This window comes from Lepus europaeus, chromosome X, assembly GCF_033115175.1.
Source record: "Lepus europaeus isolate LE1 chromosome X, mLepTim1.pri, whole genome shotgun sequence".
Classification (NCBI taxonomy): Eukaryota; Metazoa; Chordata; class Mammalia; order Lagomorpha; family Leporidae; genus Lepus; species Lepus europaeus.
In genome coordinates this window covers 130388011-130413043 of record NC_084850.1, presented here as the reverse complement: position 1 = coordinate 130413043, position 25033 = coordinate 130388011, and the positions used below count along the sequence as shown (strand labels likewise).

General features: G+C 40.0%; 1 protein-coding gene across 8 annotated transcripts in view; it reads right to left on the bottom strand.

Moving 5' to 3' along the window:
- The window catches only part of SCML2 (Scm polycomb group protein like 2), a 74017-nt gene that overhangs the window by 41966 nt on the left and 7018 nt on the right, over positions 1 to 25033 (bottom strand). For 6 of the 8 annotated variants that reach the window (XM_062183901.1, XM_062183905.1, XM_062183908.1 and 3 more), the window contains exons 2-8: positions 23280 to 23371; positions 19687 to 19729; positions 15058 to 15126; positions 12412 to 12482; positions 10573 to 10807; positions 7850 to 7938; positions 534 to 777 (exon numbers count right to left, since the gene is read on the bottom strand). In XM_062183901.1, the coding sequence (XP_062039885.1) occupies positions 534 to 777; positions 7850 to 7938; positions 10573 to 10807; positions 12412 to 12482; positions 15058 to 15126; positions 19687 to 19729; positions 23280 to 23282 (754 nt within the window). In that variant the 5' untranslated portion in view covers positions 23283 to 23371. The remainder of the gene's footprint in view (positions 1 to 533; positions 778 to 7849; positions 7939 to 10572; positions 10808 to 12411; positions 12483 to 15057; positions 15127 to 19686; positions 19730 to 23279; positions 23372 to 25033) is intronic. The other 2 variants (XM_062183902.1, XM_062183904.1) reach the window with 2 other exon arrangements.

The following is a 25033-nucleotide window of genomic DNA, read 5'->3' as shown; positions in this document are numbered from 1 at the left end:
CTCTGTCTCTCTCTCTCTCTCTCTCTCTCACTATCTAACTGCCTGTCAAAAAAAAAGTATGAATTTATTTTAGTGCCATAAGTTTTTCATAATACATGGAAAATTCATATTATAACAAAACTACACATAGACTTCAAAAACTTGTACACCAAAGTAAACTCATACTACTAATTCCAATTTTCCATGAACTTTCTGAAGTATCCTTGTACTTTTTTTTTGTCTGCAATTGACTTTTCTATCTTCTACTCATCCCTTATTTATGCTTCATTATGTTTTCAAAGTTAGGGCCTCAAACTGTGGGAACTTGAAACACTTGAGCCCCATTCATACCTGCTTATTCAGAAAAGAAAGAATTCTAATCATAGCCTTCCTTTACCTCCAGTTCTCTAGCCTGGAAAGGGCTCTTGTTGTTCTGCCTGCTATGCTAGCTGGGCACAAAATCCAAATATTGCCAACATTAACCATAACGCCACAAAAGCAGTTAGATCTAATTTCAATAAAATAAAAGAACATGTAGCTATTTATTATCTTACCACCATTTCCTAGTGGCTGTAATATATCTCCTGTCAGGCAACACCATCCAACTGGAAAAAGATCCCGAGAGTCATATTTGCACCAGTAATCAAATGCTCCACTCCAGCCATCAAATGTGATGTGAACTTCATCTCCTCTAACACCCCCGATTGTAGCAGGACAAATGAGAAATGGGTTCTTTTTGTCAACAGCCTCGAGCTTCATCCCCACTTTAAAATTATTAAGGGGTGGCTTTGGGGGTTCCTGTGAAAACATTAAAAAAATTTCATGTTAAGATATATTAAGAATTACTTGTTCAAGTGTACTATATTACAACCTTTAGCAGTAAAGAACTTCATATTTCTCAATTACTACAGGAAGAAAAGAATTCTGCTTTCCAATATCTCATTTTTATTCTGCAACAGAGTCAAGAACTTAGAAGGAAACAAAAACAGCCTGCTTCATTTATTTATTCAATAAAATATACATTATCTACTGTATACCAGGAATTTAAGATTCATTGGTAAACAAAAATACCAAAGATCCTTGCTCTGGTGGTGATGGTATTAGTGACTGGAGACAGGAAAGAGCAATCAAGAAATTTCAGGGGACAGGCATTGTGGTGTAGGGGCTAAAGCCATCACCTACAATACCAGCATCCCATATGGCCACTGGTTCCAGTGCCAGCCACTCCACTTCTGATCCAGCTCCCTGCTAATGGCCTGGGAAAGCAGCGGAAGATGGCCCAAGTTCCTGGGTCCCTGCCACCCCTGTGGGAGACCCAGAAGAAGATCCTGGCTCCTGGCTTCAGATCAGCCCAACTCTGGCTATTGCAGCCATCTGGGGAGTGAACCAGCAGATGGAAGATAGATAGATAGATATATATATATATATATATATATATATATATATATATCTCCATCTCTCATTCTGTAACTCTGACTTTAAATGAATAAATTTTAAAAAGAAAGAAATTTCAGAAGAGTCAGACAAATCTAATAAATATGTAAATTATAGGGTTGTTGAAAGGTGATAAGTCTAAAGAAAAAGAACAGCATCACACAACATCCTAAAAGAAATTCAAAGTATAATAGGCAGACATAAGAATATGTAAGTCATATATAGTCTTGAGGTCCTTCATGATATGCAATCCAGAAACAAATATTAAAAAAGTATCCCCTAGTTACAAAAAGTTAAAGCATAAAAATGCTAACAGGATTTTTACAAAGCGCAAATGCTATGTTCAAAGCAGTATTTTTTTTAAAGATTTATTTATTTATTTATTTAAAAGAGTTACACAGAGAGAGGAGAGGCAGAGAGGGAGAGAGAGAGAGACAGAGAGAAAAAGAGAAAGAGAGAAAGAGGTCTTCCATCCGATGGTTCACTCCTCAGATGGCCGCAAAGGCCAGAGCTGTGCCGATCCGAAGCAAGGAGCCAGGAGCTTCTTCCCGATCTCCCACATGGGTCAGGGGCCCAAGGACTTGGGCCATCCTCTACTGCTTTCCTGGGCCATAGCAGAGAGCTGGACAGGAAGTGGAGCAGCTGAGTCTTGAACCGGCGTCCATATGGGATGCTGGCGCTTAAGGCCAGGGCATTAACCCACTGCGCCACAGCGCTGGCCCCCAAAGCAGTATCTTTTCTTTTAATCTGCTTTCCATGCTAGCACATGACACCATCACAACAACATTGTCACTCAAGCCAGAAGTCTGGAAATAGTCCTAAAGCAGTGATTCTCAGCTGGACTGAACATATGATTCACCTGGGATCACATCACTTCAGAGAGTCTGAATTACTCTAGAGTGGGACCCAGTTTTCAGCCTCTTTTAATTCTCCAGGTAAATCTGATGTGCATCCAAAGTTGAGAACCACTGCCCTAGATTCATTTCTTTCATTTAGCCACAAGTCAGTAAAAAACCACAACCTGCCAATTCAATTCCATGCCTTATCTCTGGGATAACATTAAAAATTAACTTTCAGGAGTACCCATTTGGTGCAATGGTTAAGACACTGTTTGGGGGACTGGCGTTGTAACGCCCTGGCCTGAAGCGCCTGCATCCCATATGGACGCCGCTTCAAGACCTGGCTGCTCCTCTTCGGATCCAGCTCTCTGCTATGGCCTGGGAAAGCAGTGGAGGATGGCCCAAGTCCTTGGGCCCCTGCACCCATGTAGGAGACCCAGAAGAAGCTCCTGGCTTCAGACCGGCGCAGTTCCGGCCGTTGCAGCCATCTGGGGAGTGAACCACTGGATGGAAGATCTCTCTGTCTCTCTCTCTCCTCTCTCTGTGTAACTCTGACTTGCAAAAAAAAAAAAAAAAGACACTGCTTGGGATGCCCAGAATCCCTGGATTCAAGTCCTTGCTCTGCTCCTGATTCCAGCTTCCTGCTAATGCACACCCTGGAAGATAGCAGGTGATGGCTCAAGTAGTTGGGTCACTGCCATCCATACAGAAGACCTGGATTGAGTTCCTGGCTCCTGGTTTGGGGCTGTCTCCCACCCATCCTGGCTGTTGCAGGCATCTGGGGAGTGAACCAGCAGATGGGATATCTCTATTTCTGTATCTCTGCCTTGCAATTAAGTAAAAAAGTTAACCTTCAATTTTCAGTATATGCCAGGCATTCTTTTAAATGCTTATATATATTCATTCAATTCATACAAAAACCTTATGAAGTCAGTACAACTATTAACCACATTTTCAAGATGAAAAAACTGACACACTGGCCGGCGCCGTGGCTCAATTGGCTAATTCTCCGCCTGCGGTGCCAGCACTCCGGGTTCTAGTCCTGGTTGGGGTGCCGGGTACTAGTCCTGGTTGCTCCTTTTCCAGTACAGCTCTCTGCTGTGGCCCGGGAGGGCAGCGGAGGATGGCCCAAGTGCTTGGGTCCCTGCACCTGCATGGGAGACCGGGAGGAAGTACCCGGCTCCTGGCTTCAGATCAGCGCAGTGCTGGCAGTAATGGCCATTAGGGGAGTGAACCAATGGAAGGAAGACCTTTCTCTCTGTCTCTCTCTCACTGTCTATAACTTTGTCTCTCTCTCTCTCACTGTCTAACTCTGCCTGTCAAAAAATTTTTTTTAAAAAACTGACACACTGCCTAAAAATACACAAGTATCAGAGCTGGATTTTAAACCCAGCAGGCTGTCTCAGAGCCACCTCCTTGGAACACTGTACTCCATCACCACTTGCCTGGCCAACTCCAACTTATCTACTTCAAAGCCCAGCTCTTATTCTTTCCTTAAATATGTCCCTGACTAATCCCTGTCCACTTCTACAATGATCTCAAAGCCACTCTTAACTTCAACTGTGAAACCAGTGGTGAATAATCACTCCTGAGACCAAGAGATTCTTGAAAGTAGGAACTATATCTTATTCATATTTTCGTGTCCAGTACAGTACCCAGTAGCAGGCAATTTTCCGTATCCTAATTTTTAAAAATTTGTATTTATTTTCATTTATTTGAGATAAACAAAGAGACAGAGAGATAGAGATCTTCCATCTGCTGGTTCACTCCCCAAATGCCCACAATAGCCAGGAATGGGTTAGGCAAAAATCAGGAACCAGGAACTTAATCTAGGTCTACATGGATGGCAGAGACCCAAGTACTTGAGCCAACACCTGCTGCCTCCCAGGGCACACATTAATAGGAAGCTAGAGTCAGAAGCAGAGCCAGGACTTGCTTGACCCAGGCACTTTGATATGGGACGCAGGCATCTCAAGTGGCATCTCTTGTGCCAAATATCTGCCCTGCCAGCTTTTTGGTTTTTTAATGAGAAAATCAAGAAATCACTTAAGAAGAGTAAATAAGTTGTCCACTAACTTTTACTAAGACAATTTTAAAAACATGACTGGGGGCAGGTATAGTGATTAAGACACCTCTTAGAGCACCCACATCCCATATCAGAAGGCCTAGGTTTGAGTTGCAGCTCTGCTCCAGATTCCAACTTCCTACTGCTGGTACATACTGGGAGGCAGCAGGTGATGACTCAAGCACTATTGGAGAAAAGTCCCAGAAGCTTATTTCATGAAGTACCATACATCTTTACTCTTCATCTTTAGCAGAGCCCTCCAAACTAACGTCATGTGTCCTTAGGCCATTCTCTCCCCCAAGCTTGAATTGAATCATTAAAAAGTAAGTTAGAGGCCAGCATTGTGGCCCAGTGGGTTAACCTGCCACTTGCAATGTCAGTATCCCATATGATCACCAGTCTGAGTCCTGGCCACTCCACTTCTGACCCAGCTCTCTGCTAATGTGCCTGGGAAGGGAGCAGGGGATGGCTCATATGCTTGGGCCCCCACACCCATGTAGGAGACTTGACCGGAGTTCCAGGCTCCTGGTTTCAGCCTGGCCCAATTACGGCCACCGCAGCCATTTAGAAAGTGAACCAGAGAATGGAAGATCTCTTTCTCTCTCTTTGTGTCTCCTTCTTTCTGTAATTCTGCCTTTCAAATAAATAAATATATCTTTTAAAAAGAAAAAATATAGCAGTTAGCCAGGGAAAACCAGCACGAGTCAAAGCATAACTCTAAGTAGGAACATGGTATTCAAAGGCTATTACAAGCAATTTAGAACATAAAATCCAAAATAGGTTATGGCAGCCCTAAACTAGATCATATGAGATCTAATAAGCCATATTAATAAACATACAGAAACTTCCAAATAATTTCAAGTGGAGGGAATGAGGTGCTAAGGTTTCTGTGTCAGACACAATATTTCTAGTGGATGTGTGGAAGGGTGAAGATGAGAACAGTTAAAGGGCTAGTCTAAAAATCTAGGCAAGGGAAAAGCCTGCATGAGGGGAAGTGGTGGTAAGGTTAGAAAAAGGAGACAGAACAAAGGAAAAATTAGCAAGATAAGTGATCATCCTAATTAATTGGCTATCCAGAGGCCAAGGGTCAAGGAGGAGTAAGAATGGAAGCAGATGGAAGGTCTCTCTCTAACTCTGCCTTTCAAATAAAATAAATAAATCTTTTAAAAAAAAGTAAAAACCAATACTTGTTTGCATATGTACAGAAAAAGGTCTGGAAGAACAAATAAAACTTCAACTTGGAGAGCAGAGTGAAATGAAGGAATGGACAGCACAAAAGAGATGCATTTTTCATTCTAGTTAAGAGAATGGCTTGATTTCCTCCTCCCCTACACACAAACATAAATTACTTTTATATTCTAAAAAATTTAAAACATAATCACACATATAATATGTGGCATGTGATTAGCTGATAAACCAAACTGGTAAGTAAAATAATCTAATGGCTTTTCTAAAGCCACAGCTCAAGTTAATAGATACTTCATAAATAAAGACTGCTGTTAAATATTTCTTTTTATATAAGCCATTTTGACATCTGGTTTACAAACTAGACAAAGGGCTTGCATTCGCCTACATCCCTTGCTGCTAGGGCAAGTGCACTTTCCGAATTCATGCCACTCAAAGTTATATTCACATAATTTTTCTTCGTAATGCAGGAGTCATATTAATTGATGTTTAAAAAGTTTTATTGTCTTTAATATTCTTCAAAAGGTTTAAAATTATAATCAATTTTTACCAGCCCAGTATGAACAGTTGTAATAAAGTACCTGTAAATTATTGAAAAAGCAATCAGGAAAGAGAATAAGAGAAATATTTTGATTCATAATTTAACTAAAATTTGGCTTTTGTTCATGTTACTTAATATATACTCTTTTCAAAATTATCTAGAACAAACTAGTTTTGGAATTTTTCCTTTTTACATGAAAAGTATTTCATTATAACATATTCTTTCTGATGACTGTTTTTAACACTCTTTACTTATGAAAATAAATCCCTAAGTAACTTTCAAGTGTTTTTTTTGGCCCATGATCACTTTCTCCAATATCAAACAAATGACTAACGCAGCAAGTGAGGAGTAACTTCACTTCTGAAGGTAAATAAAATATAGCAATGAACATTTATTTCAGTAGAGTACCCCTTTCATATCTAAAGTCAAGAAAGCGGGTATTAATTAAATTCAATTCAATCAGTGGGTGATTACAATTGACACTTTTCTATGATTTGCTGTTATGGGCTAAATTGTGTCATTCCCCAAATCCCTATGTTAAAGTCCTAACCTTCAGCCCCCCAGATGTTACTGTGTTTGGAAATAAGATATTTAAGGTAATTAAATTAAAATGAGACCATTATGGTAGGCCCTAACCCAATATGACTCATGTCCCTTTTTTTTTTAAAGATTTATTTATTTATTTGAAAGTCAGAGTTACACAGAGAGAGGAGAGGCAGAGAGAGAGAGAGAGAGAGAGAGAGAAGAGGAGAGGAGAGGAGAGGAGAGGAGAGGAGAGGAGAGGAGAGGAGAGGAGAGGAGAGGCAGAGAGAGAGAGAGAGAGAGAGAGAGAGAGAGAGAGAGGTCTTCCATCTGCTGGTTCACTCCCCAATTGGCCACAACGGCCTGAGCTGTGCTGCTCCGAAGCCAAGAGCCAGGAGCCAGGAGCCAGGAGCCTCCTCCAGGTCTCCCACACAGGTGCAGGGGCCCAAGAGCTTAGTCCATCCTCCACTGCCTTCCCAGGCCATAGCAGAGAGCTGGATCGGAAGTGGAGCAGCCAGGCCTCGAATGGGCACCCATGTGGGATGCCGGCACTTCAGGCCAGGGCGTTAACCCACTGTACCACAGCGCCAGCCTAACTGATATCCTTATAAAAAGAAAAAATTAGAACATAAACAGACCATGTAAAAATATAGAGCCAAAGACAGAAGCCACAGAAGAAACCAACCCTGTTGACACCTTGATCTCAGATTTCTAACCCCTAGAAATGGGAAAAATAAGTTTCTATTGCATAAGCTACTAGGCTGAATCATGTCCCCCTAAAATCCATATGTTGAAATGCTAACCCCCAAAATGAGTACATTTAGAGATAGGGCCTTTTAGGAAATAATAAAGGTTAAGTGAGGGCATTAGAATGGGGCCCTACAAACTGTTGAAATCTTTAATTAATACATACTAAACTGATCTTCTGTATATAAAGAGAATTGAAAATGAATCTTGATGTGAATGGAAGGGGAGAGGGAGCGGGAAAGGGGAGGGTTGCGGGTGGGAGGGAAGTTATGGGAGGGGGGAAGTCATTGTAATCCATAAGCTGTACTTTGGAAACTTATATTCATTAAATAAAAGTTTAATAAATGACAAAAAATATAAAATAAAACAATTCTCTATTTAAAAAAAAAGAATGGGGCCCTAATAAAATAGGATTAATGTCCTTATAAGATGAGAGACACCAGAGATGTGCATATACAGAGAAAGCATTTAAGCATTTCCATTAAAACAACACAACCACGACGCAGTTTTTAAAGCTGTTTGTAACATATTTCTTACCTTTTTGAAGAATGCTGCAGGTGCCATTTCAGATCCACTTAGGGTTCGTAACAGGAACATAGGCCAAGATGATGCATTCATCTGAAATCCTAATTTATAAATAAGAGATCATGAAAAAGCTTCTCTGTAACACTATAGCCAAGTTAGTATAAAAAAAGGTTCATTCACCATTCTCCTTCAAATAATGACATTCCTATCTAAGATCTCAGGACAAGGGCAAGAGGAGCAGATACACGTCCTCTCATTACTACTGTTTCCACTGTACTGTCTGGCAACAATGCTACAATGGGAGACAGAGAACTTGCACATCCAGGGCTCATCAGCAAACATAAATATGTTGGAAATGGGCCTTCATATTATAAGTGATCCAAGACAGAGCCCAGGAGAACATCCATTCCACCACCACCAAGCACCAGCAAAGACTGCAAAAGACTTCTAGCTACTTTTTCTTCAGAATCCCTGGCTTCCTTCCTTAGAAAGACAGTTCTCCAAGAAACTCAGCGAATATACAGAGCCATTTCACTGTATGTAAATTTTACCTTAAAAAAATTAAATACTTGTTCTAGTTAATAATATACATGCCAAAGTACTTAAGAGAAATGTACATCAATAACTTACTCTGAAATGCATTAAAAATAAGATGGATGAATCAATAAACAGACAAATAGATGGACAGATAAGTAATAAAGTACACACAGTAAAATGATAATGGCATAATTCAAGAAGTGAGAATATGGGTGTTCACTTTAAATTTTTTTTTTCACCTTTTCTGTATGTTTGACAATTTTCATAATATGTTAGGAAAAAAGCTCTCATTTTAACAATTTTTACACATACTAAACATGATCTTCTAGAATTTATCTCAAATGCTGTTTAAATAGACTCAACAGGTGCTTTCCTAGAGATCTTGCAGCATTTGGCACATGCAGCAGGAAGCAGGGTCTGCCAATTTTACTATTTTGTGGGGACAATTGTTTCACACAACACCTGCCTGCTTCAATGCCAGAAGTGGAAAAAATTTGGCATGTACTCCTGATAGATACACACATTAGGATAGGGAGGCACGTGAATCACTGGCAACAAGTCCATCAACAGCACAAAACATGCAAAAAAAAAAAGTGAGATTAAAAAGCCTCCTCTGGGCCAGCACTGTGGCATAGTAGGCTAAGCCTCTGTCTGCGGCAGCAGAACCCCATATGGGTACTGGTTCGTGTCCCCACTGCTCCTCTTCCCATCCAGCTCTCTGATGATGGCCTGTGGAAGATGGCCCAAGTTGTGAGCTCCTGCACCCAAGTGGGAGCCGTGGAGGAAGCTCCTGGCTTCAGATGGGCCCAGCTCCGGCTGCTGTGGCCATTTGGGGAGGAACTAGTGGATGGAAGACCTCTGTCTCTGTCTCTCCCTCTCTCTTTCTCTCTGTAACTCTGCCTCTCAAATAAATAAATCTTAAGAAGGAAGAAGAATAATGAAAGAAGGAAGAAGAAGGACGAAAGAAGGAAGAAGAAAGAAAAAGAAGAAGAAAAAATGACCATAAATCTGGCTAGGTATTTGAAATGCTGTCAATTACAACAACTACCATTTCCTTTAAACAAAATCCCAAAACATATTATCATATTGCAAATGGAGAACTAAAATCCAAACAGGCAGGTATTAAGCCCCAGGTTTGCAATTATTTCTTGACAAAACTCTGTATGATTTAAGAAATATTATAAACAAAAAATGTGGATGATAAGAAGACAGAAGGCAAAAAGCAAAAAATACACATGCCCTAAACCATTTTCTTGGAATACAGCTCTGATTTTTATAAAAATTTTTTTAACTAGGACAGTCATAATTTAAAATGAGAATAAGATAGATATTGCAAAAAGAGTAGTTACTGTTAATGTCTTAATTTTTTTATTTTCAGGGAATTTTTCACTAATAGGGAACAAAAAAAATCTGTTCTCACGTTTTACAATAAAGAATTTTCATTCTGAGCATTGTAAAGCAGAATCAAATAAAAACCAATATTCTTCATTCAGTCAGAACTTAGAATGGTTAACAAATAAACAAAATCATTTATTTTCTACAGAGTATCATGGTACGCTTAAATTTTAAAAAGAAAAATTTTGCACAAAATTAGAGTTATATCATTTTACCTTTTAAAAATTTGGCCAAAATTGAGGACTATATACTTTGTACCTTAAAACATTTGCTGAAAGTTCCATCCTCTCCTCCTTTTCAAAGACCTAGAGGACCTGATTCCTACCTCTCTGCCTAATTTCTTCACACTGTATGTGTAACAAAATTCCAAGTTTGAAACTGGAACCTAAACATGGAATCATACCCTTCCTCTAGTCTCACTCCCATGGATGAATAATGGCTAAGCAGACATTACGCAGAGGGGGCGAAACTTGTATCAAATGCTACAAACTTCTTCCCCAAAAGGGTTTCTGAATCTCCATGTGTAATCTAATACAGCTGTTTTTAATTTTTTGAATGTGAAGACACAGAATGAGGCTTGCTTTAACATGGGGAACGCTCAGCACATAAAAAGTTAAATGTAGACTTAAGTGACACTCTACGACATATGGTACTGAGTTCATTGCTCATCTTACATTCTGCATAGTAATCAGCTGACCACCTACATGTAAGAATGTCTAAGAGATTTTCAAAAGGAAACTTCACATACTTCCACATAATATCATATTAGTACAAATATCATTTTAAAAATTGTTTATCCATACCTAGTGGAGGCTGAAGTAAATCTCCTTCCTTCTCACATGTCCCAACAGGTTGTATGTCACAGGAATCGACAAGCCTCCAAAAGTCGTTTCTATTGTCACTACCGTCGAGGCGTAAACGTAATCTCGCCCCAGTAATTCCAATAACCGTAGCAATGCATACGGAAGTAACATTGCGAGGATCACGAGCTTCCAATTTCATACCAACTTTGAAGTCATTAGCCGGTGGAATTTTAGACTATACATATATATGTGTATATATATAAAAACAAAGTTTTAATAACATGCATCAATTATAAGGAAGAAGGTCAGTATTGTTACCAGAATACCTAAGGAACATTTTAAGTAACAGTCATAGCAGAAAGTAAGGTCAGAGCTACAAAAGGTCAAGGAAAAGATCTCCAAATTCTTTCCTTGACTTAATAGGAAGCATTAAAACACTGCCCTCACTCATCTGCCCAATCTCAGGTAGCCTCTAAAAGGCACCCAGTGGCTTTCTAAAATAAAAATCTGATTCAGCCATTCCCTGAGAAATAAGCATTCCCCTTGAAATAAGCCAACCAGCAGCTTGTCCCTGCCTATGATAAAGTCCAACTCCTCAACACAGTTTAAATGACCTCCCACCTTAAACCTCATTCCTACACTACTGCCTCTACCCACTGTGTGCTCTAACTACCCCCATATGTCATCCCTTAATCCCCAAGATTCTTTCACACCATGTGTGAAGCCTTAGCTTCTGATATTCTCCTAGCCTGGAATAAATTTTTCCTCATTCCAACCATCTCAAATAACACCTCTTCTGTGCACCCTCCCAGTACTGAGTTAGTACAAGTCTAATAATTATTTATTTACATGCCTGTCTTTCCCTTCAGATGGACAATCATAAGGCATTAGTACACCTGATATAGACTAAATTCTCAATAAGTACAGACCATCTGGCTCCTAAGTGGTACTACCATAATTCCACTTTGTCCTCACACTAACCAGAATCTGACAATCACACAGACATCTTTCAACAGTTAATAGTTTGCATTAATACATATAACAACTGCAGGACCGGTGCTGTGGTGTAACAGGTAAAGCTGCCGCCTGCAGTGCCAGCATCCCATGTGGGCACCGGTTCAACTCCCAGCTGCTCTACTTCCCATCCAGCTCTCTGGTATGGCTTGGGAAAGCAGCAGAAGATAGCCCAAGTCCTTGAGCCTCTGCACCAGCATGGGAAACCTGGAAGAAGCTCCTGGCTCCTGGCTTCAGAACTGGGGAGTGAACCAGTGGATGGAAGACTTTCACTCTCTCTCTCTCTCTCTCTGTCTCTCTCTCTTTGCAACTCTGCCTTTCAAATAAATAAATAAATCTTTAAAAAAAATACATATAACATCTGGGGCTGGCATTGTGGCACAGCAAGTAAAGACACTGCCTGCAACACCAGCATGCCATATGGGCACCAGCTCATGTCCCCGCTGCTCCATTTTCAGTCCAGCTCCCTGCTAATGGTCAGGGGAAAGAAGCAAAAGATGGCCCACGGGTTTGGACCTCTGCCACCCGTGTGGAAAACCCAGATGAAGCTCCTGGCTCCTGGCTTCAGCGTGGCTCAACCCTGGCTGTTGCAGCCACTTGAGAGTGAGCCAACAGACGATCTCTCTCTCTCTCTCTCTCTCTCTCTCTCTCCCTCTCTCCCTCTCTCTCCCTCTCTCTCCCTCTCTCTCCCTCTCTCTCCCTCTCCCTCTCTTTCTATAACTCTGACTTTCAACATAAATAATCTTTAAATATATATAGATAGATAGATATAGATATGTACACACACACACACACACACAAAACATCTACGGAATTCTGGCATACCTGTCTGAAGTAATCTGAAGGAGCACTTAAAGATCCTGTCGCCTTCAAGTACTGGTCCCAGTGGAAATCATCTGAATAAAATGCATATATAAAACACAGATTTTTTTTTTTAGTATATACTATTGCATACTAACTTTTAGCAATAAAACACTCACATCCCATTTTGAAGTGCATGGGTTTGAATCCCAGCTCCACTCCCAATTCTAGCTTCCTAATGCGCATCCTGGGATATAGCAGGTGATGACTTAAATACGTGGGGCCCTGCCACTCATGTGGAAAACTTGGATTGAATTCCCAGCTCCTGGCTTCAGCCTAGCCCAGGCCTGGCTGTTGCAGGCATTTGGGGAGTGACCAGAGGATGGGAGATCTCTTTCTCCCTGTGTCTCTATACCTTTCAAATAAACCAAATTTTAAAAAAAATTAAAATTGCTAAAAGGCAGATTCAAACATTGTGATCTACATTTGACTACTGTCAGGGGAATTAAAAAGAAAACCTGATAATAATGGCTCAGATATAATTACAACCCAGATCCTCTCAATGTAATAAGAACTACAGAATGATTCTAAAAATATGGATGCTAGAAACAACTAAAGGAATTTTTATAGAGTAACAGCATAGTCTACTCATCTATCTCTAACATAAATTTATTTAAGAAACATGGTTTTGCCATCTCATTCCACTAATGTGAAGATGTTTCTTTGTTTTTGATGGAAAGCTAAAGGTATTTAAGTGTGTGGTCTAACAGAGTTTTACCCCTGTAATGTTTTATGGAAAGAAAAAAAATCTGAGAATCAAAGCAGTTTTTCAATGGACTATTAGATCTCCATCCTGAGCGTCAAGAAGACAGGAGCAAAACAAAACAATAAACCACTCAATAGTGCAGTCATTAGTACAATTTTTTTAAAATGATCCACATTTTCTATAAATTCTTGCTGTCTTTTCTCATTTAGTCTTCATGATATATTATGATGCCAGAACATAAGGTCAGAAAGCAGTGTGCTTTGTCTGACTTGAACACTTCAATTCACTGCACCAGACTGTCAAGACACTGAAATACTTGACACTAATACTGAAAGTACTGTTAAGTTTAATTGTTATCAATTATAATGTTTTTCTATATTCTTGTTAAGTTTCTTCACTACAAAAACATTAGATTTGACAATTCCCTTTCCTGGGGAAATCTACATTCCCAGCCTCTACACACAGCAAGCCCCCTTATCTTTAGTCCCTCCTTACCCACAGTCTTACCTTCCATGGTTTCATTTACCTGTGGTAAACCCAGCTTGAAAATATTAAAGGGAAAATTCCAGAAATAAACAACTTTTAAGTTTTAAGTTGTACTTCCTTCTGAGTAATGTGATGATATCTCATGCCATCCTGCTCTATTCTTACTCAAGACAGGAGTCATCCCTTTGTCCACACTGCATACACTACCTGTTAGTCGCTTAGCCACACTGGTTATCAGGTCAACTGTCACCGTATTAGAGTGCTTCACCAGTCAAGTGATTCTTATTTTACTTAATAATGGCCCCAAAGCACAAGAGTATTGATGTTGGCAATTCGAATATACTACAAAAAAGCCATGTTAGCATGCTTCCTTTACGTGAAAAGGTAAAAGTTCTCAAAGAAAAAAAAAATCCTATGCCAAGGTCAGTAAGACTATGTAAGTAATTGTTAATCTCTCACTGTGCTTAATTTATAAATTAAACTTTATTCCTGGCATGTCATATATAGAACAAAAAATACTACATATGGAATTTGATACTATACGTGGTTTAAGACAGCCACATGGGGGTCTTGGAATGTATTCTCTTGCAGATAAGGGAAGAATTACTATATTCTTCAAAGGATCAAAGGATTCAGTTACACACACACACACACACACACAAAATGCTGATAAATGTTTAGCAACTAGCTTTGTGGAAAATACAAACAAAAAGTCTGACTACTACAATTTGTGGATTTACGTAAATACTACTTTCATGGCTAAGGTGCCAAGATGAAGCCAGAAACCGCAAAGTTGGGAAGAGATATGCACAACAGGCTCTCCCAAGCCAATGTGAGTTGGCTCCAGTGTAGCATCATTGTATATGTGTATATACATTTATTTTAATTATGTACAAACATTACATATAGTACTATGCATGTCATATATAACATACTGTAACATGCTTTTCTTAAACTTAATTAATCTAAGAGATTTATTCATTTCAAAAAACACTGAGTAGCATGCCTTTGGTGTAATAATTAAGACACTGCACCATAACACCAGGCCCAGAAATATAATGGTGTTACCAGAGGGAGAAAAGCAGGGAGGGAAAGATGGGGAAAAGTTCACTGACAGGTACTAGGCTAGACAGGAGTAAGAAGTTCCGGGGTTCTGTTGTACAGATTGAGGATGGATGTTAATTTACTGTGTATTTATTGAAAAAACTAGAAGAGAAGATTTTTGGATGTTTTCACTGTAAAGAATTGTTAAATGCTTGAAAGGATAAATATATTTACCCTGATTGGCCATGACACAATGTGTACATGGACATGACAAAATGTATACAAGTAATGAAACATCACATAGTACCCCATAAATATGTGCAATTTTTATATATCTGTTAAATCTTTACAATAAAAATACCTCTAAACCATACCATTTTGCACAGAAGATGTGCTTGAATGAGGAATATCCTCTTGATTCTCCTTCTTCACATCCATTGAATCTAAAAATAGAAAACAATACAGGCAAGCCATAGAATCAGTCTGAAACAGTCCTTTGAACACTATAAATAGAAACTATTTTTTTTAACAGAAATCAGTTTTACTTTTATGATTAATATCCTCATTTTACACACAGGACTTACCACTTGCTAATATACTAGGTACCTTATAATTTGCTTATCATGTGTCATACTCTACTCAAGTGAAGCTCCAAAAAGGTAGAGGTTTATTTACTATGTCTATCTTGTTCACTATTGTATCTTCAGAGCCTAGAACAGGATCTGTCCTGTAGAATACCCTCAAGTATTTGTTAAATAATACATCAATAAACCAAAATAATCTGATCTTTACAATGTTTAAATTACCACCTCCTAGAAATATGGGGCCGGCGTCGTGGCTCTTGGTTAATCCTCTGCCTGCGGCGCCAGCATCCCATATGGGTGCCGGGTGCTAGTTCCAGTTGCTCCTCTTCCAGTCCAGCTCTCTGCTGTGGCCCGGGAGGGCAGTGGAGGATGGCCCAAGTGCTTGGGCCCTGCACCCACATGGGAGACCAGGAGTAAGCACCTGGCTCCTGGCTTCGGATCAGCAAGATGCGCCGGCCGCAACGGCCATTGGAGGGTGAACCAACGGAAGGAAGACCTTTCTCTCTCTCTCTCTCACTGTCTATCGATAAAAAAATAAAATAAAAATAAAAAAATAAAGTGGATGCTTCTAAGCATTCAAAATGTAACAGGGAAAAAATGTAACAGGGAAGAACACCATGTACTATCACATAATTCAACAAATCAGAGATTTTCCTCTGTGCTAACCTAAAGACCTCAAGTAGCACTGACCTTACCAAATCTGATATATCATTTTATCCACAAACAATACATTATGTGTCTGTAAGAGGATTTGTTTTAAAACACATAAGCATAATACTATTATTTTTGAAACTAACTATAACCCCTTAGTATAATCAACCAGTGTTCATTTTTTTCCCAATTGTCTTCATTAGTGTGTGTTTCTTTGAACGAGGATTTAAATAAAGTTCACTCACAGCAATGGTTGATACATCTCATGTCTAATCTTTTAATCTATAAGCTCTCCCTCCTTCTCTTGTTTTTTTCCCCAGCCCCTTGCAATTTTTTTGCAGACAGTACCAGTTGGTTGGTCCTATCAAGTTTTCCAGTCAAATTTGTTGACTGTCTTCCCGTGGTATTTTTTTTTTAACCCTTGTATTTTCTCTAATTTGGTATTAGTATTTCAATCCAGAAGCGTTTAATCAGATTCAAGTTGGGCTTTTGAGGAGGAGGAGGGAAAAAGATAACTTCCTAACAGCTGATCACCTCTCTTTTGGGGATATGAGCAAACCATGGATGGCTATTGCATAGATCCATTAGTTTTCTGGTGGTTGCAAAGTGGAGGTATTCTATCACTCTTTCTTTATTAGCCAAAAAACTTCTACAAATAGAAACCTCCCCTGTTCAACCACTCAGGGTACCTGGAGGTACAAATCACATAGGGAAATCACAACCAACACTTAATTTTTTTTCCTTGATTTTCTAGTTTTTAAAACAATGTGCTTTCTCTGCTATGGCCCGGGAAGGCAGTGGAGGATGGCCCAAGTGCATGGGCCCTGCACCTGCATGGGAGACCAGGAGAAGCACCTGGCTCCTGCTTTCGGATCAGCGCGATGCGCTGGCCGCAGTAGCCATTGAAGGGTGAACCAACGGCAAAAAGGAAGACCTTTCTCTCTGTCTCTCTCTCTCACTATCCACTCTGCCTGTCAAAAATAAATAAATAAATAAAACAATGTGCTGGGGTGGGGGGTGGCACTGTGGTGTAGTAGGTTGACTACTAGTAGTAGGGAGACTATGCCACAGCACCAGCCGCAACATTTCATACTTTTTAAAAACAAATTCTAAAAAGTAATTTGAAGAAAGAATGACTGGGATCAACGCTGTGGTGTAGAGGCTAAGCCTCCACCTACGGTGCTGGTTAGTGTTCCTGCTGCTCCTCTTCCCATGCAGCTCCCTGGTGGTGGCCTGAGAAAGCAGCAGAAAATGGTCCAGGGGTTGGGGGCCCCTGCACCCATGCCAGAAACCCAGAAGTTCCTGATTCCTGGCTTCAGACCAGACCAGCTCCAGCTGCTGCAGCCATTTGGGGAGTAAACCACCAAATGGAAGACCTCTCTCTCTGTCTCTACCTCTCTCTGTCTGTAACTGCCTCTCAAACAAACAAATCTTAAAAAAATGTGTTGGATCTCTAGCATTCCCCACAGATAACCAATAAATTTTTCTGTTTCTTGGTATCATTTATGAATTTATGGATTTAAGCATATTTGATATACTTTCTGTTGCTATTTTTCTTTACTGGGCTCTAATTAACAAATGACAAGTTTCTTAAGGAAGAATCTAAGAATAATGTCATTCAAGGTAACAGATATATACTCACTAGTTAATTGAATGACTAAGATATGTGAACACTGGAGAGGGATATATGTGTTGCTTTCTGTTTAAATGATTTGACTTGCACAAAGAAAGTACACATATTTACTAAATAGTTCTACAGTATGATTTTTCTAATAGGAAAGAAAGTAAAACTCTAAAGGTATAGCTCTTGTTCTAGAGAAGCCAAAAACATAGTCATAGAGACTACATTAAACCAGTAAAATTAAGAAGACAGCATTCAGCACACAGCATTCAGTCAGAAGAAAAGTCATGAGAGAGAGGACTTAACAGAGAAAAAGTTTAGGAAGGCAAAAATGTGAAAAATGTATTATGGAAAAAGAAAATACAACACAAGTCAGAGTGTAAATGAGTGTGGCATATTCACAAGACAACAAGCAGACTTCTGGGGCCAGCATCGTGGCACAATGGGTTAAGCCACCACCTACTATGCCAGCATCCTGTATGAGCACTTGGCTGTTCCACTTCCAATCCAGCTCCCTGCTAATGCACCTGGGAAAGCAGCAGAAGATGGTCCAAGTACTTGGACCCCTGCTACCCACATGGGAGATCTGGGTGAAGCTTCTGGCTCTTGGCTTCAGCCTGGGCCAGCCCTGGCCGCTTCAGCCATTTGGGGAGTGAACCAAAAGACGGAACCTCTCTTTCTATCTCTGTTTCTATCTGTCCCTCTCTCTGTGTAATTCTACCTTTCAAATAAATAAATCTTTTTTTAAAAATGAGGTGAAGCATTTTTTAACCACTCACACTAGAGTCAGAAGATATATACTCTATTCTTGGCTTTGTCACAGATTGTTGTATAATCTGTTCACTTAACTTCTCTGAGTTTCAGTTTTCTCATTTATAAAACTGGTGGGGTGGGGGGGAGGTTGTTGTCATTGTAGTGTAGCAAGTTAAGATGCCGCCTGCAGAGCCAATGCTGAGGCATAGCAGGTAAAGCCACCACCTTTGTTGCTGGCATCCCATATGGGCACTGGTTGAGTCTCGGCTGCTCCACTTCTGATCCAGCTCCTTGCTGATTAATCTGGGAAAGCAGTGGAAGATGGCCCAAGTCCTTGGGAACCTGCTCTCACGTGGGAGATCCAAAAGAAGCTCCTGGTTCCTAGCTTCAGATTGGCCCAACTTCATTGAAACCATCAGCAGATGGAATATATATATATATTATATATATATATATCTTTATATATATAATATATATATATATATCTTTCTCTCTCCCTCCCTCCCTCCCTCCCTCTGCTTCTCCTTCTCTCTTTCTAACTCTGCCTTTCAAATAAATAAATCTTCGGGAAAAAAAAAAAAAAAAGATGCCACCTGAGTGTCATCATCCCATATGGGATGTCCCATATGGATCCTGGATGCTCCACTTCCGATCCAGCTCCCTGCTACTGGCCTGGGAAAAGCAGCAGAAGATGGTTCAAGTGCTTGGGCCCCCGCCACCCACATGGGAGACCTCGAGAAACCTCCTGGCTCCTGGCTTCGGTCTGGTCCAGCCCTGGCCATTGAGGATATCTGGAGACTAAATCAGCAGATGGGAGATCTCTGTCTCTCCCTCTCTGTAACTCTTTCAGAAAAAAAATTAAAATAAAACTTTAAAAAAAACAATTAGGAAGAAAAACAAGTTTATTTATAATAGCTATTCCACTGTAAAATTCCAATTCTAAGCACCTAATATCTCCTTTATTTTAAAAAAAGTTTTATTTCAAAAGTGCAGTATAGGGGCTAGTCCTGTGGCATAGTGGGTAAAGCCACTACCTGCAGTGCCGACATATGAGCACCGGTTTGAGTCCTGGCTGCTCCACTTCTGATCCAGCTCCCTGCTAATGCACCTGGGAAGGCAGTGGAAGATGGCCCAAGTCCTTGGTCCCCTGCACCCACATTAAGGACCCAGAAGAACCTCCTGGCTCCTGGCTTCAGATAAGTGCAGCTCCAGCCATTGTGGCCATCTGGGGAGTGAACCAGCATATGGAAGACCTCTTTCTCTCTCTCTCTCTGCCTCTGCCTCTCTGTAACTCTGCCTTTCAAATAAATAAATCTTTAAAAAAGTACAGTATACCAGAAAATACTCCAAACAAATAACAAAAAACATTATCGCCTTTAGACAAGCAATCTCACCTTCATTTGCTATCTGTTCCATATTGCTTTCTGGGTTTTTTTCCTATAAGGGGGAAAAGAAAAACACAACACCTTCTTTCAGCACAATACATTTCTAAAAAGTAGCATTATAAATCAGTTATATAGTCACAGCATTTTAATCTCTCTCCCTTGAATACAAATGATAAAATTAGAGTCTTAATCAGAGAGCAAAAAGTTGTTACATTAAAATAAATCTCATAACTATATAAAGGGATTCAGCCCAATAAAGAGAGAGATGGATTATACATAGAAAATATATTCAGGTTTCCACAGCTTCTCAAATATCTAATCCATAACTGAATTCCTTTTTAAATATTTGTTCCTTTTAAAAAATTTATTTGCAAGGCATAGCAAGAGAGAGAAAGAAACAACAAAAGAGGAAGGCAGAGAGAGGAAGGAAGGGAGAGGGACAGGGAAACAGAGAGGGAAATCTTCCATCTACTGGTTCACTCCCCAAATGCCTGCAACACCCACAGCTAGGCCAAGCTGAAGCCAGGAGCCAGGAGCTCCACCCAGGTCTCCCACATGGGTATCAGGGACTCAGTACTTGAATCATCATCTATTGCCTCCCAGGCACATTGGCAGAAAGCTATACTGGAAGCAGAGACAGAGGCAGGAATTGATGTGGGCCTCTTAACCTGTCGTACCACAACATCTATCCGATAACTGAATCCTTTTTTAAAAAATTATTTAAGAGGCAGAGCAACAAGAGAAAGGGAGAGACAGAGAAATCTTCTATCTACTGCTTCACTCCCCAAATGCTGCAACAGCCAGGTCTGGGCCAGGGTAAAGCCAGGAGACAGGAATTCCATCCTGGTCTCCCATGTAGGTGGCAGAAGCCCAAATGCCTGAGCCATCTTCCATTGCCTTCCAAGGAGTATCAACAGGAAGCTAGATTGGAAGTAGAGTAGCTAGGACTCAAACCAGCACTCCAATATGAGATGCCAGAGACACTGCAAGTGGCAGCTTAACTAACTGTGCCACAACACTAGCCCATAACTGAATTCTTTTTTTTTTTTTTACGGTTTATTCATTTACTTAAAAAGCACAGTTACGGTGGGGGAAGGGGAGGCAGGACACACAGAGAGATCTTCCATCCACTGGTTCACTCCTCAAATGGCCACCACAGCCAGAGCTGGGCCAATCCAAAACCAGGAGCCAAGAGCTTTAATCAGGTCTCCCTTGGGGTGGCAGGGGCCCAAACGCTTGGGTCATCTTCTGCTGCTTTACCTAGGCTTTCAGCAGGGAGCTGAATCGGAAGTGGAGTAGCTGGGATACAAACCAGCGCCCACACGGGATGCTGGTTTCACAGGCAGTAGCTTTACCTGCTACACCACAACACCTGCCCCTATGGTTGAATTCTTAATCTCAACTAGCAGACACTGCTGCCACTGGTTGAGTGACTTCTGCAATTCTGAAAAGTGTAGAAGCACATAAATTGATAAATTATTTAATCATATTTTTCTGTTTATCCAAAGGCACAGAGTAGTACTGGTTTAATGACAAACATACAGATCAACTGAACAGACTAGATTCTGAAAAACCTACATATATGGTCAACAGATTTTCAACAAAAGTGTCAAGATAATTCAATGGAGAAAGGTATGTGCTAGAACATATACACACACCAAAAAATGAAAAGCAATACTTATCTCAGAAGTAATACCCCAAAAGTACCTCGAAATCTAAATATAAAGCCTAAAATTATAAAAATTTCCAGAAGAGAAATATATACATTATAACCTTGTGTTGGGGAATGATTTCCTGGCTGTAACACAAAAAGCATGAAATATAAAAGAAAAAACTGATAAACTGGACTTTATCAAAACTAACAACTGGGGCCAGCATTGCGGTACAGCAGGTTAAAATGCTGCCTGGATCACTAGCATTCCGTATCAGAGCCCTGGTTCAAGTACCAGCTGCTCCACTTCCAATCCAGGTCCTTGCTAATGTGTCTGGGAAAGCAGCAGAAGATAGCCCAAATGCTTGTACCCCTTTCCACCTACATGGAAGACCCAGATGGAGTTCTAGGCTCCTTGCTTTGGTCTAGCTACAGTCTTGCTTTGGTCTTGCTTTGGTCTGTTACAGTCATTTGGGGAGTGAACTAGCAGATGGATGATTGATCTCTTTCTCTCTCTTTCTTTCTCTCCTTCTCCCTTTCTCTCTGCCTTTCAAACAAATAATTAAAGCTTTAAAAAAAAAACCCTAAAAACACTTAATGACAACCTGATGACATCAGTAAGAAAAAAAATCAGTCACAGAATGAGAAAACATCTGATAAAGGATCCTGAATATAAACAACTCAAACTCTCACAACCTGATCTAAAAAAGACAATCCAATAAAATTGTAATTGGCAAAAGATTTGGACAATCAATTCACTAAAGATACAAAACTGAATTAAAAGAACCGTTCACTGATCAAATGTGATTTATCCCTGGGATGCAAGAATGGCTCATTATGACCAAATCTGTAAATATAATATATACCACATTAACAAACTGAAATATAAAAGCTAGATGATCATCTCAGTAGGTGCACAAAAAGCATCTAATAAAATTCTATATCCTTTTATGATTAAAAAAAAAAACTCTCAACAGGTTAAATATAGAAGGAATGTACTCAATAGCATAGGCAACAAAAGCAAAAATAGATAAACGGGATTGCATCAAAGTAAAAAGCTTACTAATGCACCTGGGAGAGCAGCAGAAGATGGCCCAAGAGGCCCTGCCACTCACGTGGAAGTTCTGGGCTCCTGGCTTCTGCTGGGACTAGGCCACTGTGGCAATTTGGGGAATGAACCAATGGATGGAAGATCTCTCTCTCCCTCTCCCTCTCCCTCTCCCTCTGTCCCTCTGTCCCTCTGTCCCTCCCTCTCTCCCTCTCTCCCTCTTAAACTCTGCCTTTCAAATAAATAAAATAAATTTTTAAAAAAGGGGGGGGGAGTTTCTGCACTGCAAAGGAAACAACTCAGAGAGTGGGAGAATCTGATAAAGGGTTCCTATCCAAAATATATAAGGAATTCAACTCGACAGCAAGAAAACAACTCAATTAAATATTATGAGCAGGGGCTGGTTTTTGGCATAGCAGTTAGGACACCACTTGGAATACCCACATCTTATATCAGAGTGCCTGGGTTGAAGTTCCAGCTGTGCTCCTAATTCCAGCTTTATGCTAAGGCACACCCTAGGAGGCAGCAGGTGATGGCTCAAGTACTCAGGTACCTGCAACCCACATGGGAGAATGAGGTTCAGTGCCCCACTCCTGACTTTGGCCTGGCCGGGTCTCAGCTTTTGCAGGCACTTGGGAAGCTGTTGCAGGCACTTACGGATTGAACCAGCAGATGAGAGTTCTATCTCTGCCTCTCAAATAAAATTAATTAAAAATAAAACTGTAAAGAATCTAAACAGACATTTCTTAAAAGACATAAAAATAGCCAACAGGTTTATGAAAAAATGTTCAATATCACTAATCATCAGGGAAACACAAATTAAAATCACAATGAGATACTCCCACACAAATGGCTAAAATTATAGACTTTGGCAGGAGGACACTTATTTATTTGTTCACATACCATATTGGAATACTTGGCTCCAGCTCCTGATTCCAGCTGGTTGCTTATACAGACCCTGGAAGGTAGTAGTGATGGCTCAAGTGATTGGGTTCCTGCCACACACATATGAGAGACCCAGATTGAGTTCCTGACTCTCACCCGGCCCAGACCCAGACACTGCAGGAATTTGGAGAGTAAACCAGAAGATGAGATCTCTCACTCCCCCTGCCTCTCAAATAACATTTTTAAAAAAATTTTAAAGTCACCTTTGACCACCCTCCCCCTTTCTCCAATATCTTATCAGTTATCAAGTGAGCTGATTCTTCAAGATCAGAAAGCTGGTAATAAAAGAAAAATGATTTAAACCAAGGTTTCTTAGATGCCAAAAGACAATACACTGTTCACGCTTTGAAAAGGAGAAATAAGAACATAGCATAACATCCCATATACCCTGGACAGGATAGATTCATGAGGGCAGAATACAAAAGTTATGGTCTCAGAGATCTAATAATGGTGGTGTTGGCAGTGATGATAACAATACATACTAAAAGCTGCCACTTACTGAGTTCTTACTAGATGTCTGATACCCTACTAGGCCTTTATATACAATTTTTTCTTATCTAAAGCCTATTACAAGCCTACAGGGGAGACACTTATTATTGTCCATTAACATCCATTTTAAAGTTAAGGATATTGAACCTCAAAGACTCCCCCAAGAACATCAACTAGATTTGAACTTAAGTCCATGAAATGCTGAACCATTCACTAAAATTGCTGTGTGTTTAACTGCATACATGCCTTATAGTCTCCCCTGCCAGGAAATAAGTTTCTGGGGGTAGTATCATGTCAGGTTCATCTTCATATCCTCCAGAATAGCTAGCACAGTATCTATTATGTAGGAGAGCCCCCAAAATGTTTGCTAAACAAGTAAATAAAATTCACTGTACTACATGTTACTTGTATCTAAACCACACAGAGCCAGAATATTTTCTTTTGGCTGTAATTATTGTTCTTTACTTTCTACAATATCTAGATCTTCTATCTTAATTTACATGCAAATCTAAATCAATGGGCCAAGAAGAGATCTGAGACACCAATATCTTCTTCCTTCCCAGCTGCTGATTGACATTTATCTTTTTTTACTCTGAATTTGATCTCTTTCTAGGATGTCTGATGTCTCAAAAAGACAGGCCCCAGTATAAATGTAACTATTATAGATAGGAGATGAAGTAGGAATATTTGCTGTACCAGAATTCAGTTTTTATAAATTCCAATTACACAGCCAATAGAATATGTGCTTTAAACCAATATTCACCCAAGAGGGTGGGGGGAGACCCACAATTCCTATTCACAAATTCATCTAATTTCAAAAATGTTGCATCACATCCCCTTGAGTATATCAATAGTTTAAGAAGTTCCAAAGCTGAGAGGTTCACAAATAACATATGCTGGTGTTTTAAAGAAAATGTTGGAGTAAGTGATGGAAGTCACACACATAATTAACCAGAGATTAAATAGCACAAGGAGAAAGAGTTTTCTCTTTCTTTTTGGTTTCTTACTATAAAGAAATTTTTCAGACAAATATAAGTCCTCTATCGTCCAGTCAATATGCAAGCAGGAAGATCTGAGTTACCTTGCAAAACACCACCTTTAAATTTTTTCCTTTGACTTAAAAATAGTTTATTACTTTATTTAGAGTACTTTAAACTTGTACCTAAGGGGCCGGCGCTGTGATGTAGCAGTCTGAGTCCTAGCTACTCCACTTCCAATCCAGC